Raw genomic sequence first — 17,128 nt, forward strand, 5'->3', positions numbered from 1 at the left:
TGAGCACCAAATCTCCAGGTTCGAGAACATCCGGTGCCTCCGGACAAAACCTACGTCCAACATAACAGCCGTCATAACGTCTGCAGAGCCATCCGTTATCGAACACTTAGGTAGCAGTCTACATGACTAACGTCCGTTACAGATTCAGTTTTTAGAGAATTATACTTGTTTTAGCCTTATTTTTTTATTTGGAAGATGATTTTAAAGGACATATTTCTTTGTCCTCCTTTCATAAAATTTCATTATATTTAATTAATCATTAAACAAACGCCGTCTGACAACGACGTTTGTTGACATGATAACGGAATGATGGTTTCGAGTGTGTTCCGTTACGTGGGGACGCCGGAGATCGAAGTTTTTGTTCGGAGCCGAAGCTGGGAGGCTCGGAAGCGTCGAGCCTGGGGCGATGGAGCTCTGGTATGGCCTTTGATCTTATAATTTTAAAATATCATGCCGAACACCAAACATCGTACCAAAGCCAATCATAAAATGGCGCGTATGAAAAACCTGATCGTTTTTCTTTTTTTTTTTAAGGGAAACCTGATTGTCCAAGTCAATTTCTGGGAGCACCATCAATCATGTTGCCCACGTGTCATTTTCTTGTTGGATGTAGCCCGCGCAATGCAGGACGATCGACGTCTCGGCTTTGACTCGCGGAGAACTGCTTTCACACTACTGCTTAAACGTCGAGAAAGTGTGGGGGTAACGGAAGGCCCTATCCGACGGCTGCGATTTGGTGAGGATCGAAGTAAAGCAATCGGCCTTTTAACGTTGCGTTCGTACAAGCCGACGGTAAAGCATTGTGGGATTGTGATCGTTGAATCGGTGTGCCGCTCGGAGATTGCGACCCACGAACGAACGGTGGTGATTTCGATGTACGGATGATAGAGAGACGTGGGGTGGACTGCGGACGCTGGGGGCGCAGGGAAGGTCCGATGTCCCGCGGGCCGCTAGATGATCGCATGGTCCAATGGGCTCGGACACCGTCCTGCTGGAAAACAGACATCTTCCTGTTTGATTACATGGTGTGGACTGTGGACGTTAGTGCAAAACAGTCCCAGCATCTCCTAACGCCAAATCCATGCATATACCTGGCCCTCGGATGGTTCATATAGTCATCCGGAAGAAAACAAAATTGTGGACGCCCTCAAACATTTTTAGCCATGAAATCAAATATTTCTTTTGATTCTATACCTACTGTATCTGCCTAGTCACCTATAGATTTTTGTGCATCTGATAATGCCCTCTTGATCTCAGCTGATGACGCTTCCATGGTGTAGCAGTCTGATGATTTTGTTCAGACTCGAAAGGAGACACCCAAATGACACACTTGTTATAAAGTTCTATTGTCATTGACCTAAGCAACCAGTTCTTTCATCCAGGCATTGGTACTTTAGTGGAATATGTATGGATTTTCTTCTTCTACATTGACCTTCTTTATAGCAAGAAAAGCTTCTGAATACAACAACACCTGCTTTATTCCTTCTCCGAATACTAATCTGATATTTATATGCATACCTCTTATAGAAGGCATATGCCACATTCTCATCTCTAAATTCCATATCAACTCTTGGTTCCTTAACATTATTATTTTGACATCCTTTCAGAGAAAGCACTATTTTCTATAGTATTCCACCTATGGAATCACAATGTGACAAAAAGACCATAGTGCATATCAAGTCAGAACTAACCCTAGTAATGAAACAAATAAGCTACATGAACTACGGACATGGATGAAAAAAATATATAAGAAATTAAGAATAGATGGTCCATCAAAGATAAACTCTACAAAGCAATTGGTAAGAAGATACATGTTATGGTGCTGATTTGCTGCTCAAGCAAGCAAGCTAAGTTCCCTAATACAAGTTTAGAAACATCATTTACAAGATCAATGTACCAGCATAGCAAGTGTAAGATTTTGAAATGATTATAGGCCTACACATGAAAGGATGTTAATTCTTGGAAGAGAGGTGAAGAAAAGAAATGCTTAGAGAAGCTATATGTGATTTAATTAACTGAAGTCTTCATTGAACATTGGCAGTACTTTTATCACAGTATTGAATTGATTCTGTTGTTGGATACAGTTTGCAGTTATACAAGCAAAAAGGCAGATGGCCCCATAAGAATGGTCAGATATTAGTTTATCCTATGAGAGACATATCCAATCTACGCATCTTCTCTTCAACTCTGTTGCATAGGCATATTTAAGCGTCCATGCCTCTCCATCACTCTCCTTGTGGCAAGTGCCGCTGCTTCACTTGCCCGGAGTGTTCCAGTAGCCATGATCGCTGCAAACTCTTTGGTAATCTCTTCCTGCACCTTACTCCGAGCATCCCCAAGGAGGTCACTGGCAGAAGGTTTCTTCTCCTGTTGTGCAGGAGGGACTTCCCTTGGTTCAGGAGAAGTGGTAACTGATGTGCCCTTGGAATCTGCCATCTGGTCCTCCAACTTCACAGGGTTTGCACAACTGCCTGGGCTTGAAATGACAATCTTAGGTCCAGAAGGCTGAGCCATGGCAGCAGCAGGTGTGAACTGAGGAGCTTGAGGAACTGCACCAGCTCTCAATGTCGATTCCAACTGTTGAATCATGGGTACTGCACATGGACAATAAAGCACTGAGAATAATGAGAAACCATCCTAAGGCAATGGATTTCTGTGAAGCCAAAGAAATGCTCTTACATATTAGAGGACCCATTGGACTGTTCATAACTTCATTTGGAAGATTGAGGATATAGTCTGGGATGGTAGTCCCAACCAGAAACTGAGCAACCTCATTGCTGAAATTGTTGCAGTTGTGGCTGAGAAGTTTATAGGTCTCAGCAGTGTAACGTGGGCCGATCTCTCGCAAATATTCCTCAAATACTTCCTTAGGCACATGAGTTACCCCAAGCTCAATCACCCGGAGGGGTGTACCATAAGGCGTCATTCCAGCAGGATCACACTGAATACCTCCCCCGAAATAATATTCATTTCCGTATACCACCACTCCTGTATGCCTGTTGTTGTTCACAAGTTGTAAAAGCAATCAGGGATGAGAATTGCCCATTCAGATCTATGTATATAGAAAATTGAGAAAAGGTTCTTTTCCAGAGACAGCAATCAGGTAAATTTAAATTCATTGGAGAGGGATTATAAAGAGGAAGGATAATTTAAAAAAAATAATAAAAAATAAAAACAGACACCAGTGAATGATGAAAAAGAAAAGTCGATACAACTAAAATGCACAAAAGTTCAAGTTTATTCCCTTATGATCGGGATATCATTAGAAGTTTGGCAGTCTAACTTCCTGGAAACACAGATTTGTACTTGCAATTCTGACAGTCATCTTACACATTGAAGAAGATAAGTTTCACTCCGCTCCTCATACACTCAAGATTAAAGTCAAGTCCCTTATGCATATACAACATAATTTACAAATGCAAGAGCAATAGCACATGGCATGCATCATTCGACATTTATAGACTTGATGGCTATCTGAAGGAACAGCACAAGTAGAGAACAGCAGAAAGTAGGCTACAATATGATAGTACTTGCAAGACATTATATTACAGAGGCTCCTTCTGACTCATTACTTTTTCTTTGCAATGCAAGAGGCTGCACCCTTAAATCAAACAAAATATAATAAATTTTTGGTGAGAATGAAGGAACAACTTAATTGCAAAAAAAAATAGAACACAGACTTGGTATGTTGAAAGGGGCAAAGTTCTTCCCCCAAAAATCTTTATGAACATGTCTTTAAAACTATATAACCTGCTTTGTTAGCTTATTGAAATTATGCATAGGCAAATATATAGCAAATACTTGATTTGTTTGCTAGCCAATATTATGCATAGGAATCATAACCAACTTTACAAAGTCATGTCATGGAACTATGTTATGAGTATGAAGCATCTGTTCCCCCATACCAAAGCAGCAAAACCCACACTAGCAAATCCATGCAGCATTGGAAACAATAACCAATCAGAGGCTAACCAAATAGATGTCTCTTATTGCAATTGGCCTGGATCAAGGCAGTGACATGACAGCTAGACTATGACATGGAATCAGAAAAATTGCCTAGTCTGTCAGACTTCAGACAAGCTGGCTTTCTTCCACCAAATTGTGAACTGCTACGAGAAGGGCACTAACTATACAGAAACAATATCTAGCTTGCCTAAACTAACAGCTCACTAACCATCTTCCTAGCCATTCAGTGGTATAATCATCAGTTAACTCTTATTTCAGTTCATATATACATAGATGAAAAGAGTACATCATATGGAACATAATATATAAACTGATAATACACACAATGTGACCTTTGAGAAAATAGTTTGTGGTCAATGCTGTACAAATCATGGGAAATACAAGATATGTTTATAGTTCAAATAAAATTCATGTCCTCACAACTGTTGATGAAGTGGTCCAATCTACAGGAAACAACACCTTCTCAAACACCCAAAACCACAGAGAAGAGAGAAAAAGAAAGAGGGAAAGTCATGTTGAGTATCCTAATGTGGCCCTTCAGCCACATGGTTTGCACATTAAAAAAAAAAAAAATCAAACCGGATGATGTGTTAGCTTCTAATAATGCAAGTACCGAGGATGTGAATGGATAATCAAATACTTGCAATGACAAGTATTTGGAGCAGGGAAGGAAGGAGGAGAATGAACAAGATATCTAGACTTCATTCAAATAAGCAATTTTGGAGATCATATGACCTAACCATGGATGTTAGCATTGGTTTGACAGGATTTAGAGAATTTCATGTGATCATTTCAAGATAATTACAATATCATGAAAATTACTAAATCCCTGAAGTGTGTTTCTCAGAAGTTTAAGAAAATCAGCATGAAGTGAACAATGACAAGCTAATGGGTAATAGAAGCTAACACATGTGGTGTTATTACCTCCTTGATAAACTTTTGGGGTGAAATACATCCTACGGTTATGTTCTAAGAGTGGGCTAAAGTCGTCATAATTAATGTTCTCCCTTGATTACTCCAGAGCACCGTCATTGTTGTGCGTTAAAAAAAAATGTTTAAAAAAGCATTGTAATTTGTATGTATAAATTATGATGACGCAAAGCAAGAGAGAGCTCTCTGTCTTTGGATAAGCAGTTTTACCATAATGGAAATTTGTAGTGGTAGATTCTGAGAATTTGTAGGTTCTATGAACTCTTTGCAATTATCATGAAAACCCAGAATGCTATAATGGCAACACATGAAAAATTCACAAACTGCGATTGACCATTCTACAGTTACATCTAAATTTGTAGATGGAGCAAAAGAGTATGATGGTATCTGCAGGGAAAGGAGCTTACCATATGGCCTCAATGGCCTTGCCTAGCAATGTCACCGAAAGCTGGCGAGCTAGTCCTTGGCTGAGATCATACACATTCAGGGTGACTCTGTGACCATCCTAAGAAGACAAAACGGTACATCCGATCAGTCCCACATGGACGATCATCACAAACTTCAAAATCAGGAAATTTTGTCTAAAAAAAATAAAATATATCTACCTCGGCCATCGTCGCAATTACCCGACTCTTTCAACTCTTCCGCTGGAGAAATAGATATACCACGGCCTATTAACAGCATTGACCATTCATGAGATTGAGACTTCGAAGATAAAAGTTTTTTTTTTTTAACGAAAAAAAAATGTATATATATGTTGAAGCGGGAAACGTTAAGAAGGAGAAAAGCAATACAAAGAGGAAGAAACACCTCAAAAAGACACCTTTTACCGGGGAAAAACTCTGATTAGGAATTAATCTTCAAGAAAATCTAAGGCTAATCCTTTGGCAACCTGCCATCCTTTTATTCACGGCAACAACAAAAATTATATGCACAACAGCATTGCTAAAAAAAGACAAAAGAAATCACCCGAACGAAACCTTTCCATATTTCAACTAGAATGCGGCGCGCGGCGAGATGTTTCAACAGATCCCCTAAAATTTGATTCAAAATTTCATTTTTTTAGCAGAAAAATAAAAACTTATTTTGCAGTAGTGGAGACCAGAGATTGGATTAAAAAAAAAACCGATTATTTTACAGTGAAACGTATGAAATTTCCCTTCGTGGCGAAGAATCCTTTTCTACAGAAGAAGCTAATCAGAATCATACATCGTCAAACAGAAACATAAATTCTCAGCCCTAAAATGTCCCTTTGGATCAACAAAATACCTGAAAACAACCCGATCTACATTGGGTTTAGAATTAATACGGGTGAAGGGAAAATTTTCGAATTACTTCGATAGAAGAAAAGGAGGGGCGGAGCTGCGGACGGGATTACCTTCGATTACGCCAGAGAAAAACAGAAGAACGCGAATAAATTAGGAACGAAAAAGGAGAGCTCTTTTTTTTTTTTTTTTTTGCCTTTTTGGGTTGTCCACCGGGAACGAGATAGAGGCCCGGCCGCGGTTCTTGGAGCCGTTAATAAAAGAGGCGCGTCACGGGATCCAGAGAGGGGGAGAATCTTCTAGAAGCGACGTACAAGTCAGCCTCAGAGACGTGTCCGGACAGATCTTGGTTTTTCGCCGACGGTGGACTGGTCGCCCGCGGTGCACAAAGAATTCTCTATCGATTTGTTCACGGAGCCCACCCGGCCCGCTTAAGTCCGAAACGTTTTAGACCAGCTTGAATCAAAATTTTAGATCCAAGGGACACAGCAGATCCGGAAAATAAGCTCTTTTTTGAAAAAAAGGACCAAATTTAGGGTTGCGATTATAGTGCAGACCATTATTCTTATAACCCGGAGAAGTGTGGTAGGGCAGATTTGGATCAAGAGTCTAACAAATTGACCAACCTTTTGTTATACCCAGACTTCGTGCATCTCTATATGGAGAATGGCAAGAATGAAACAACCGCGTATGACACAAAAATGATGTTCCTTGGAAAGAGATGCTGGAATCCACAAAGTGGCATGATTCAGTTGCTTCATGAGATTGTGGATTTAAATGTTGCATATCTCTTGACATTCAAAAGGATTCAGATTACATAATTTAAAAGCATCAACCAATATGCTTATGATCATAAATAGAAATGAAGGAAAATGATAATGTTTGATAAACATTGAAAACTAATGACCATAAATTGTGTAGCACTGTGCATATTGAGCATTTGCAAGTCAGGATACCAAACTAAATCATATATAAAAATATTTTTATCCCTCGATATATGAATAGTTTGGCAATATGGTCTCCTTATAAAGATGAAAATAGTATTTAAGTTGTGAGATTTTTTAAATTGTCAGTAAAAAATAATATGAGGTGCGGTGTATGAGCAATCAAAGGCTCAACTCTTGCTTTCAATACCAGCAGTACCTTTCCATGGCTGCACAACAATTCATAAACTTCGTGAATAATTAGTTGAAGAAAAACTCTGTTTCACAACATCTCTTGCTGAGATTATCATTGTTACAAGAGGAAGAAAAAGAAACAAAAGAAGCGGAGAAAGAGAAACTAGCTTGTTCATGATTTGTCCTATGAATTTATATGTTTTTTTTATTTTCAGTTTGTCCAACACAATTTTTCATATTTCAGATACAAGAGTTATGCTCCATGCTTCATCAAAAATTTTGTTGTTGAAGAAAAAAGCTATTGACACAGTAATCAATGCAAATTAATGTAATAAACTTTGAAGTTTCATCGAATTGTATATATATGTATGTGTATATCCATCCATCTATCTGTCTACTGATCAGGAACAGATCCTCTGCGGTATTTAAAAAATACTGCAGAATACTGTATATACTTCGAAGACATTTATCAAAAGATAGATGGATAAATCTTAGAAGTATTTGAACAATTTAGATAAATATTATATAACCGTCTCTTTTTTAATGGACGTCCCAAAATATGTACAGCATCTTGCGGTACTTTTTGAGTACTACAAAGGATCCCGTTCTTTATTGATCTCTCTCTTCATATATATATATATATATATATATATATATATATATATATATATATATATATATATATATATATATATATATTCACCAAAGAAGTGCCAATGAATTTTTTTTTTTTTTGTTATTAATTAGGTTAGTTATATGAGTTGAGGCTTGTTCAATGAACTTAGCAACTATTCTATTTGAAAATCTTTTGTGGATATCAACAAATGTAATTTGTATCTATCCAATCAGTATGCTATCCATTTTTTCAACCCTAAAAATTACTATATATGTGTAACCAGTAGCGAATGTGTCCATCTTTAATGGCCATTATTTTGTGCCCTAAAGTAGTATGAGAGCTTCTTCCAAGACATTTTATTTTACCGATGACATTGGACTCGTCCTATGTATTATTTGTTTATAGCAAGTCTATAGATTATTAGTGCTTCTTCCTTCTCAACAAGAAGCTCACCATAGGCACTTCTTTCTCAGTAAATTTAATGGGTATAAAGCCCTTGAGACCCCTTCCTCACTCTCTTCCTTCTAATATCTTGCTCTTTCCTCTAAATCCATGCATTCATTTTCTTTTTCTTTTCTTATCTTTTTCTTCAGAATTTGGAGATTGAGGAGGTAATCTCTTCATTCATTTTCAAAATCACTCTTTCTACTTGTTCCTTTTTCTCTTTTTATGTCGCCCGCATCTTCTACCTTTTTTTTTTTTACAAAAAAAAAAATATAGATGAAATTGGGTGAGAATTCTTTTTGGAAAAGGAAAAGGAAAAGAGTTTTTGAATGGGATTATTGTTATAGAATTTGCCTTGAAGGATAAGAGGTTCAAATTTCACATAAGTTAAATCATGGATATGTGAAAACAAATAAATCAAATTATTTCTAGCCATGTTTTTGGTCAAGTTGAAATCTTTTTATATTTAGAAGCAAGGGTTGTGATTTAAAATAGAATATTTGGACACCAGTCTTTTGGTTTCTTAAGTGTTTTAAGAGCATGATAGAAACTAGATAATTTGGCAATAATACACTGCCCATGTCGAGGATATTATACAGGAAGTATTTTTTAGTAACTCTTTGATGCTTTTTGGTGTCTTATGTTCATTAGCCGTACTATAGTAATTCTATATCAAAATCTTTCACTTTCTTCCATACAGTCAGAATTGTGATGGATATTTTTTTTTCTGCGATGATAATTATAATTAATATCTTTTATTTTATCAACTTATAATTGCTTCTTGCCATGACATTATTATACGACTTACATTACATGACTTGTTAATGTTGTTCCATGCCATTGATTGCTAATTTTTTTAGATAAATTTGAAAGATCATCTTTTATTTTATATGTTTATAATTTTTTAATTATTTTTTAAAAAAATATACTAGTTACGATCCAACATCTCAAATTGATCAAAAGATATTATATAAATTATTTAATTTTATATAATAATAAAAATATTTATAATTTATTCAAAATTAAATACACGTTTGCATGATTCTCACAACTCATGTGGTCCTCTCTCTCTCTCTCTCTCTCTCTTATGCATGGGGCTTGCCCAAATTGCTATAGAAGTCCCTAGCAACTTTAGCTAAAAGCTCGAGTACATATAGGTAACAACTAGGTAGTAGCATCCGTACTGCGATGAAGAGCCGTGTTTGAAGTTTTGTTCCAATAACACTTTATTGCAGATAAAGAGGCATAAATCAGCATAGCTTGTATCATACATTTGATTTGCTGTAATTTACTCAAAGATCCATATGGTTCAAACTCCATTCCTACTTTTCTTTTGTGGCTGTCTCTGCCATCCACTCATTAACATAGACGGTAATCCTTCGGCAGATAGGTTAAAAAAACCTATTTGGAAACGTTTGAAACAATGGATCCCAGTTGTATCACACCTAGAAGCTAGGTAGCCGTTTAAATTAGAAAAATGGCGCCTTGGCCGCAAGTACACAGGCCGTCCGGCTCATCATGAGGGAATCGAGGACGGCTACGAAGCCCGTGCCCTCTTGTTTGCTTTTACTGTTTCTTAACTTTATCCACAGTTATATCCTAAACCATATACCACATAAAATATTTATAATTATTTAAATAAATTATAATTTTTTTTAAAATAAATCAAAATTATAGATACATCCAATAATTTTTAAAACTTATATTTTTATCTTCATGATCAATCCTACGGTCTAATCTATGTCGTTAAATAATTTGTTAATATTAACGAAAGTCTTATTGTCACATTATTATAATTTTTTAAAATAACCAAACTAATGTTGGATAAATGATTAAAAAAAATATATTTCTTCCATCAAATCTAACCTCTCCACGCTGAACCCTTCGTGCTGCAAACCCTTCACCACCGCCCCAACCCCACCGTCGCCCCGCCCTCTACTTTATTCCTCCACCTCTATTTTTTGAACTAGTCCGATCGCTATCCCGACTATCATTACTCCCACGTCACCTACCTGCCATCTTCCATCTCTTCTCCTGCGCTCGCTCCATCTCTGACGTCCTCGAATGGCTCTGCCTCTTTTCTCTCTTTTTCTGCCAACCCTTCCTCCTCACCTCAAATGCTATTACGCCACACCACTATTTTCACTTGACCCTCATCATCGACTATGCCATTGCCAGCAAGCCCTTACCATCCTCTGACCGAGGATATAGAGGTTGAGGAGGGTTAATCCACCATAGGCTCTTCCAAATCCTCCAAACATGTCACCGCAGCTACGAATAGCATCGTCTCTTCCTGGAAGCTCCACTTGTCCTCCGGATTCGGGACAAAGAAGAGGGAGGCAGAGGACCCAGCCACCAAGGCCGAGATGAAGGCCATGGCGGCAAAGGCATTGTGGCAGTTGGACAAGAACAACTCGGCTATCTGTAAAAGCATTATCGAGTCCCATGTCCTCCTCTGCTTCGCCATCCTTCTCAAGAAGGGCTCCGATGACATGCACTACCACTCTGTCATGGCCCTCATAGAGATCACTCGCATTGTCGAGCACAACCCTGACCTCCATCGCTCCACCTTCAAGGACCACCTCATCGGTCGTCAAGGTAGTTGTCGACCAACTCCTCCAGATCACTGACAAAGGCATCATGAGCTTCTGATTCCCAGTATCACGACTGTCGGATGCCTGTCTAGAACCATTCGGACAATGGAGATGAGGATCATCAGGCCGTTGGTGTGGCTACTGGATGAGAGGAAAACTATCATGTCAAGGAATGCGGTAATTGCCCTGACCAAGTTTGCATCAAGGAAAATTTTCTTTGCATCGAGCATTCCAAGATCATCATTGAAGTCGGAGGGGCCAAGCACCTTGTCCAGCTGGTGTATTTTGGGAGATCTGGTCTAGACTGAGGCATTGATCCTCTTGTGTTACATCACCCTCAACATGAGGAACTCGCACAGTAGGGATTCGTATGGTGCTTACTTGGGCTTCAAAGCAGGTGTACGTGGTGCAGGACCTGAGGATGGATTCCTTGTTGCTATAGGCCAAAGGTAGGATAGAGCTCTATCAGTGATGAAGAGATATTATCAGTTGCTACACAATGTTAGACGTTGAGAGAAGAGAGGAAGAAGAGAGATAGAAAAAAACATAGCCTATATAAATGCATATAAATTACAAGAAGATGATGAGTTTTTTCGGATTTGATAGACAAGCTTTGTTGAAAATATTTTAAAAAGGATGAGAGGGACCTCTGGAGTATTTTCATATTTTTATATTATATAGATAGATTAATTAATACTGTTAATTTATATAGATATAAATATAAATTTTACAAATTATTGGATATAAATATAATAGACGTAAATCTCAAAAAAAAAATTATAATTTATTTTTATTATTTTATAAGTCAGGATTTCTTGTTGGTCAAGAGATCAAGTTTGGCTCATACTAAGCACATTTAAACTTGTCTGGAAAGAAAAGAAAGCAAATCACGAACTTTGTGTTAAGACCGGCAAATGACAAGCTAAGCTCAGCCGTATATCCCTGTTGTTTATTTCCAGTTAACAAAAGCCTCAAGCATATCAGTGAAACTATTGCTAAAAAGAATTGTACATATTAAGCTATTTAAATATATCAAGTGTTTTTGGTTTAGCATATCATTAAGATCTCGAATGTATTCTAAATTTTCATAACATGAAAAAAGTTACAGGAATATAAAATCATGATAAACAATGATAAAATACATATCAAGTGAATATTTTGTTTGTACGCTGAGATAAATTGTTTCCTAGTAACGGTTATTCTGTGCTTAATTGAACCAATTTATACTGACTTAGCCCTCCAATATTGAGGTTCCAACATTCATAGATTAGAGGATTTATTCTATGTTTTCGTTTCGTATATTTGTTGCGGCCAATCGCCTCATCGCCCGATCGCCGGGAAGCGTGCACCTGCAAAAGAAAGTCCGCACTGACCGGAGGCGGCTCCGGCGGGGACCCTCCGACGGTCAAGTCAGAGAGGTGACTGGGCAACAGTGAAATGCAGACAGAGAGCTCTGAGAAAGAGAGAGAGGGGGAGAGGAGCGAGCCTGCGTATGTGGGAGAGACGGGCGGATCGATCCTTTGCACTGTTGCCTTCCCCGGTATATATAGTGGAGCTAGGTATGGCGCCATCATTAATGGCGCGGACAAGTGAGGAACTGTCAACTCACTGTGGACTATCAGAGCCGCCGTAAAAACGTCATGTCGCCGTGTGGTCGTCCAATCACCAGGGTTGACCCGGCTCTCGGCGGGACCATGTCCCTAGGTAACTGCGCCGCATGTCCGTGTCAGAGCTGACAACGTCTGGCGGCTGTACGGTGGTTGGAGGAGCCGACCTACCCAAAGTCGGTAGCCAGCTGAGTGGTGTCGGGCCCCCCCATTGGTCGGCGAGCATCATGTTGCGAGAGTCGGCCATCAGACTTCCTGGCCGGAGTCGGCCAGTCGGTCGGTCGGAGTCGGCCAGTCGGTCGGTCGGCCAGTCGGTCGGTCGGCCAGTCGGAGTCGGCCAGTCGGTCGGTCGGCCAGTCGGAGTCGGCCAGTCGTCCGTCGGGGTCGGCCAGTCGGTCGGTCGGCCAGTCAGGGTCGGCCAGTCGGTCGGCCAGTCAGGGTCGGCCGTCGGGGTCGGCCAGTCGGTCGGTCGGCCAGTCAGGGTCGGCCAGTCGGGGTCGGCCGTCGGGGTCGGCCATCAGACTTCCTGGCCGGAGTCGGCCAGTCGGTCGGTCGGAGTCGGCCAGTCGGTCGGTCGGCCAGTCGGAGTCGGCCAGTCGGTCGGTCGGCCAGTCGGAGTCGGCCAGTCGTCCGTCGGGGTCGGCCAGTCGGTCGGTCGGCCAGTCAGGGTCGGCCAGTCGGTCGGTCGGCCAGTCAGGGTCGGCCAGTCGGGGTCGGCCAGTCAGGGTCGGCCAGTCGGGGTCGGCCGTCGGGGTCGGCCAGTCGGTCGGTCGGCCATGTTGGTCGGAGCCTTTTGCCTTCAGAGGTCGAGGCCGTCGATTTCGGCGATCGATGATCGAGCCGTTGATTCGGCGATCGACGATCGGCCATGTTGGTCGGAGCCTTTTGCCTTCAGAGGCCGAGGCCGTCGATTTCGGCGATCGATGATCGAGCCGTTGATTCGGCGATCGACGATCGGCCATGTTGGTCGGAGCCTTTTGCCTTCAGAGGTCGAGGCCGTCGGTTTCGGCGATCGATGATCGAGCCGTTGATTCGGCGATCGACGATCGGCTATGTTGGTCGGAGCCTTTTGCCTTCAGAGGCCGAGGCCATCGTAGATTCTCCGCTCCTTTGATCTCTATCAGGATCTGCGCACGAGGAGCGGGGAGAGGGCTGTAGGAGTCATACCTGCGATGCGTCAGTCTCGGACTCCATCGTCAGGGTGACTTTTGGATTCATCGGGGTGGCGAGACCCGACTATCTGTCGGGAGCCTGCTTGGTTCGGCGGGTTCCCGACCTTTCCTCCGCTTCTCCTTCGGGCCTCTGGGCTCGACCAAGCGTCGGTCGGACGCTCCTTCGTCCGCGCGCATATACTTGTATGCGCGCTCCAGTAGCTCCGCATATGTTCGGGGGAGGGTCTTGTCCAGAGAATAAGTAAATCGGGACGACCTCAGGCCCCGCTTCATGGCTGAAACTGCCATGTCTTCGTTGAGGTCCCGAACCTCGAACGTGGCCGCGTTGAACCGCGCCACGAAGTGTCGGAGCGTCTCGTTTTTCCCTTGCTTAAGGGAGAAAAGGCTGTCCGACGTTCGCGGTGGCTTTCGGCTAGTGCTGAAATGGACCACGAACGAGTGCTCGAGCTGCGCAAAGGAATGGATACTGCCCGATCGAAGACCGGAGTACCAAGCCCTGGCAGCCTTGCGGAGTGTGGCGGGGAAGCCGATGCAAAGGAGAGCGTCGGTTGCCCCTTGAATCGCCATGAGAGCTTTGTAGCTTTTCAGATGGTCGATTGGGTCGGTGGAGCCGTCGTATGGCTCCACGTTCGGCATTTTGAACCGACTGGGAATCGGCTCGTCGAGGACCAGTCGGGAGAGAGGTTGGGCGGTCTGGAAGTCGACGTCGTTCAAAGACTTCTGGCCGTCCGTCTGCAATTGGGCGAGTCGGCGGTCGATTTCCTCGAACCGTCGCTCGTAGTCGTCCGCTCGTCGATGCTAGGAGACCCCAGGGGTGGAGCCTCCGGAAGATTCTGAAAGAGAAGCCGACGGTGTGCGCGGCCGCTTCTCCTTCCTTGCCCGTTCCAACGGGGAAGGAGAGGGCCGCTGGGACCGTCGGTCGTCGCGCCGTGATCGTCCCTCCTCCTCTCCGTGGGAGCGCTCGCATGGAGGCGACAGGGGTCGGCGCGGCCGTCGGCGGCTGCTCCTGGAAGGCATAGGTCGGGCCGCCGGTTGTTGCTGGAGGCTCTTGACTGCGTCGGTTAGTACGGTCATCTGCCGCACAATGGCCGCAATCTGGGCCTCCGTGGTCACTGCTGGGCGCGGAGAGCTAGGCTCCGCTGCCGGTGGGGGCGGGGAGGCTTCTTCCCGGCGGGAAGAGCGCCTGGCCGACCCAGTGACTCTCGATCGTTGAGCTCTTGTCTTTGTCATGCTCCCCCCTTCCTGGCGCGCCAATCTGTTGCCCAGTCACCTCTCTGACTTGACCGTCGGAGGGTCCCCGCCGGAGCCGCCTCCGATCAGTGCGGATTTTTTTTTGCAGGTGCACGTTTCTCGGTGATCGGACGACGAGGCGATTGGCCGCAATAATATTGATGGTTGTTGTTTGATATTTTCATTTTATTTGATCGAGTCCTCCAAATAAACGAAGCCGAGATTTACGCGAGTTTAATGGAGAGCCGTTGTTGGACCGTTTCAAACTCGGCGGGAATTCTACCCGTTGGGAGGATGAATGGTGCGGTCAAATTTTAGCGGGAAGCTTGGGAAAAGAATCCAAAGGGAATATCCACGTTCCACGCTTTCTGAGGGAAAATGACTATTTTGCCTCTCGAATCACGTCATTTTTTTTTTTTCCTCCTACTAAATTATATATTCTTTTCTTCCACATCAAAGTGGATGATTTTTTTTTTTTTCCCGGCAAAATTTTATTCCCACTTCCACGTGCACGCACTCTTAGACGGGCTATTATCAACCAATAAGCAAGTTTACCATTAGCGTAAGCATTAGGTGTTATCCAATATATTTGGGTTCAGTATGATGATTGGATACGTCTGATATTTTTAATTTGGGGGAGACAAAGTTCTCTGCATGACATTTGGCCTCTTGGGAAAGAAAGTGGGGGCTAAGACAGTCTCGAGGGGCAAAGATTTCTTAGGCATTTGGGCACATAGACCTTGTATGTTATTTATTCCAAAAAAAATTAGAGAAAAAAGCTTTGTTATTAGAAATTTTGAAGATAACATTATTCAAATAATTTAACTAAAAAATCATAATATTCTCCTAACCATTAGAAAGGCCAAAGTATTTATAAAATTGAATGATCCTAGAAATTCAAATTGTATCAATTCACGCATTGTTGTGATTTGTTGCATCCTCCTATCAAAAGGAAATCCAATATTTGAAAGTTGAAAAATATTACCTCAAATGTTTGACATTAGTAAAGCTTCAATCAATTTAATAAAATATTTGAATATTGCATCATCCTCTTAATTTGTGTTCACCATCCTCTTATGATCAACACTTAGAATATTTTTTATATGCTATATTGTTTATTGTACACTCTACTCTAAATGAGTTAACACATTTCAAATCAAATGACTCAAACTTCTATAATACGCATAGGGAATAGTAAAAGAAGAAGATTAAGTAAAACATGTACAACATCTGAAGAACCCACCTATAAAAATAATCACCATATTGTTATGTGGATCACTTATAGTGAGATATGGCCATCCTAGTGACATTAGTTCATGGTAGCTTGAATCTAGGATAAAAAATAATCTCATTCATCAATGTCAAAACTACTTAAAGCCATATAGATTAGGATGATCTCCAAATCTAACATGAAAACATGTTGGAATTACTTGAGATTAAGAAATAAGTTATTTTTTAAAAAATTAGAATACTCATGAAATATGCAAGTAAATTGTGTATGAAGACAGTAGCTATAATTTACTCCATAAATCACATGCTTTTCACACTTGCTACCAATGCCATGAAACTACACCAAATGCTGCCATTCTCTAACTAAGATATTTTTGGCAATTCAAGCAAGGAATGATAAAAGGATTCATAGGTGTTATTAATTTGGAATTAATGTATGTTAGATTGCGATGTTTCCACGGACAAAAGTAACCTATAAATAGTTGATTATTAAGAAGATATTGGATCTTCATATAGCAATATTGAATCCTATGCATAGCTTCATAAGGAGAGACTTCAGCAATGGATATATAGGATATATTGGCAGTTCAAATTATAAGCTAAACCAGAATAACAAGATCACTTTATAATTGATGATGCCACTAGACTTTGTGAACTCAAGTTGATAATGTTGTCTTCACAAATATTTGATGAGAGACTCTAGAAGCACAATATATCTTGACTTACATGATCAACTTCTACAAATACTTTAGTTTGAAATTAGGTGAAATATTAGAAATTACATATCAATGCTTATAAGCAAGATTTCTATTAAAAAGGACATTGTGGACAGCTGAGCTAGACTTATCAAATGTTTCATTCTAAAATACCACTTAGCAAAGCTATACATAGCCCCGACATCACATAATAAAAAGCAATTATCTTTGAAAATAAAGGCTACATAATATAGCTATAAT

General features: G+C 41.2%; 1 protein-coding gene and 1 pseudogene across 2 annotated transcripts; one reads left to right on the plus strand and one right to left on the minus strand.

Annotated features, from left to right (window-relative positions):
• Positions 1–1,987: 1,987 nt before the first annotated feature.
• LOC105059192 (uncharacterized) lies at positions 1,988–6,396 on the minus strand. 2 transcript variants are annotated; one of them, XM_010942427.4, is made up of 5 exons: positions 6,275–6,396; positions 5,502–5,567; positions 5,304–5,401; positions 2,680–2,996; positions 1,988–2,594 (listed from the first exon to the last, which is right to left on the minus strand). In XM_010942427.4, the coding sequence occupies exons 2-5, from the start codon at positions 5,508–5,510 to the stop codon at positions 2,182–2,184; spliced, it is 837 nt and encodes a 278-aa protein (XP_010940729.1). In that variant the 5' UTR covers positions 5,511–5,567; positions 6,275–6,396; the 3' UTR covers positions 1,988–2,181. The 2 variants fall into 2 exon arrangements, with proteins under 2 accessions (XP_010940729.1, XP_010940730.1); XM_010942428.4 differs by lacking the exon at positions 6,275–6,396 and adding an exon at positions 6,166–6,263.
• A 4,318-nt stretch (positions 6,397–10,714) lies between these two features.
• On the plus strand, positions 10,715–11,405 carry LOC140854289 (uncharacterized; annotated as a pseudogene).
• Positions 11,406–17,128: the final 5,723 nt, after the last annotated feature.

The sequence above is a fragment of the Elaeis guineensis genome, chromosome 16 (genome assembly GCF_000442705.2).
Source record: "Elaeis guineensis isolate ETL-2024a chromosome 16, EG11, whole genome shotgun sequence".
In the NCBI taxonomy this organism is placed as follows: Eukaryota; Viridiplantae; Streptophyta; class Magnoliopsida; order Arecales; family Arecaceae; genus Elaeis; species Elaeis guineensis.

What these genes read in the sequence shown, in the direction of transcription:
- LOC105059192 (XM_010942427.4), bottom strand. An exon ending in AAGGCCATTGAGGCCATATG is followed by an intron (nt 2,997 to 5,303) that starts GTAAGCTCCTTT and finishes GAACAACAACAG; the next exon opens with GCATACAGGAGTGGTGGTAT. An exon ending in TCCAATGGGTCCTCTAATAT is followed by an intron (nt 2,595 to 2,679) that starts GTAAGAGCATTT and finishes GTCCATGTGCAG; the next exon opens with TACCCATGATTCAACAGTTG.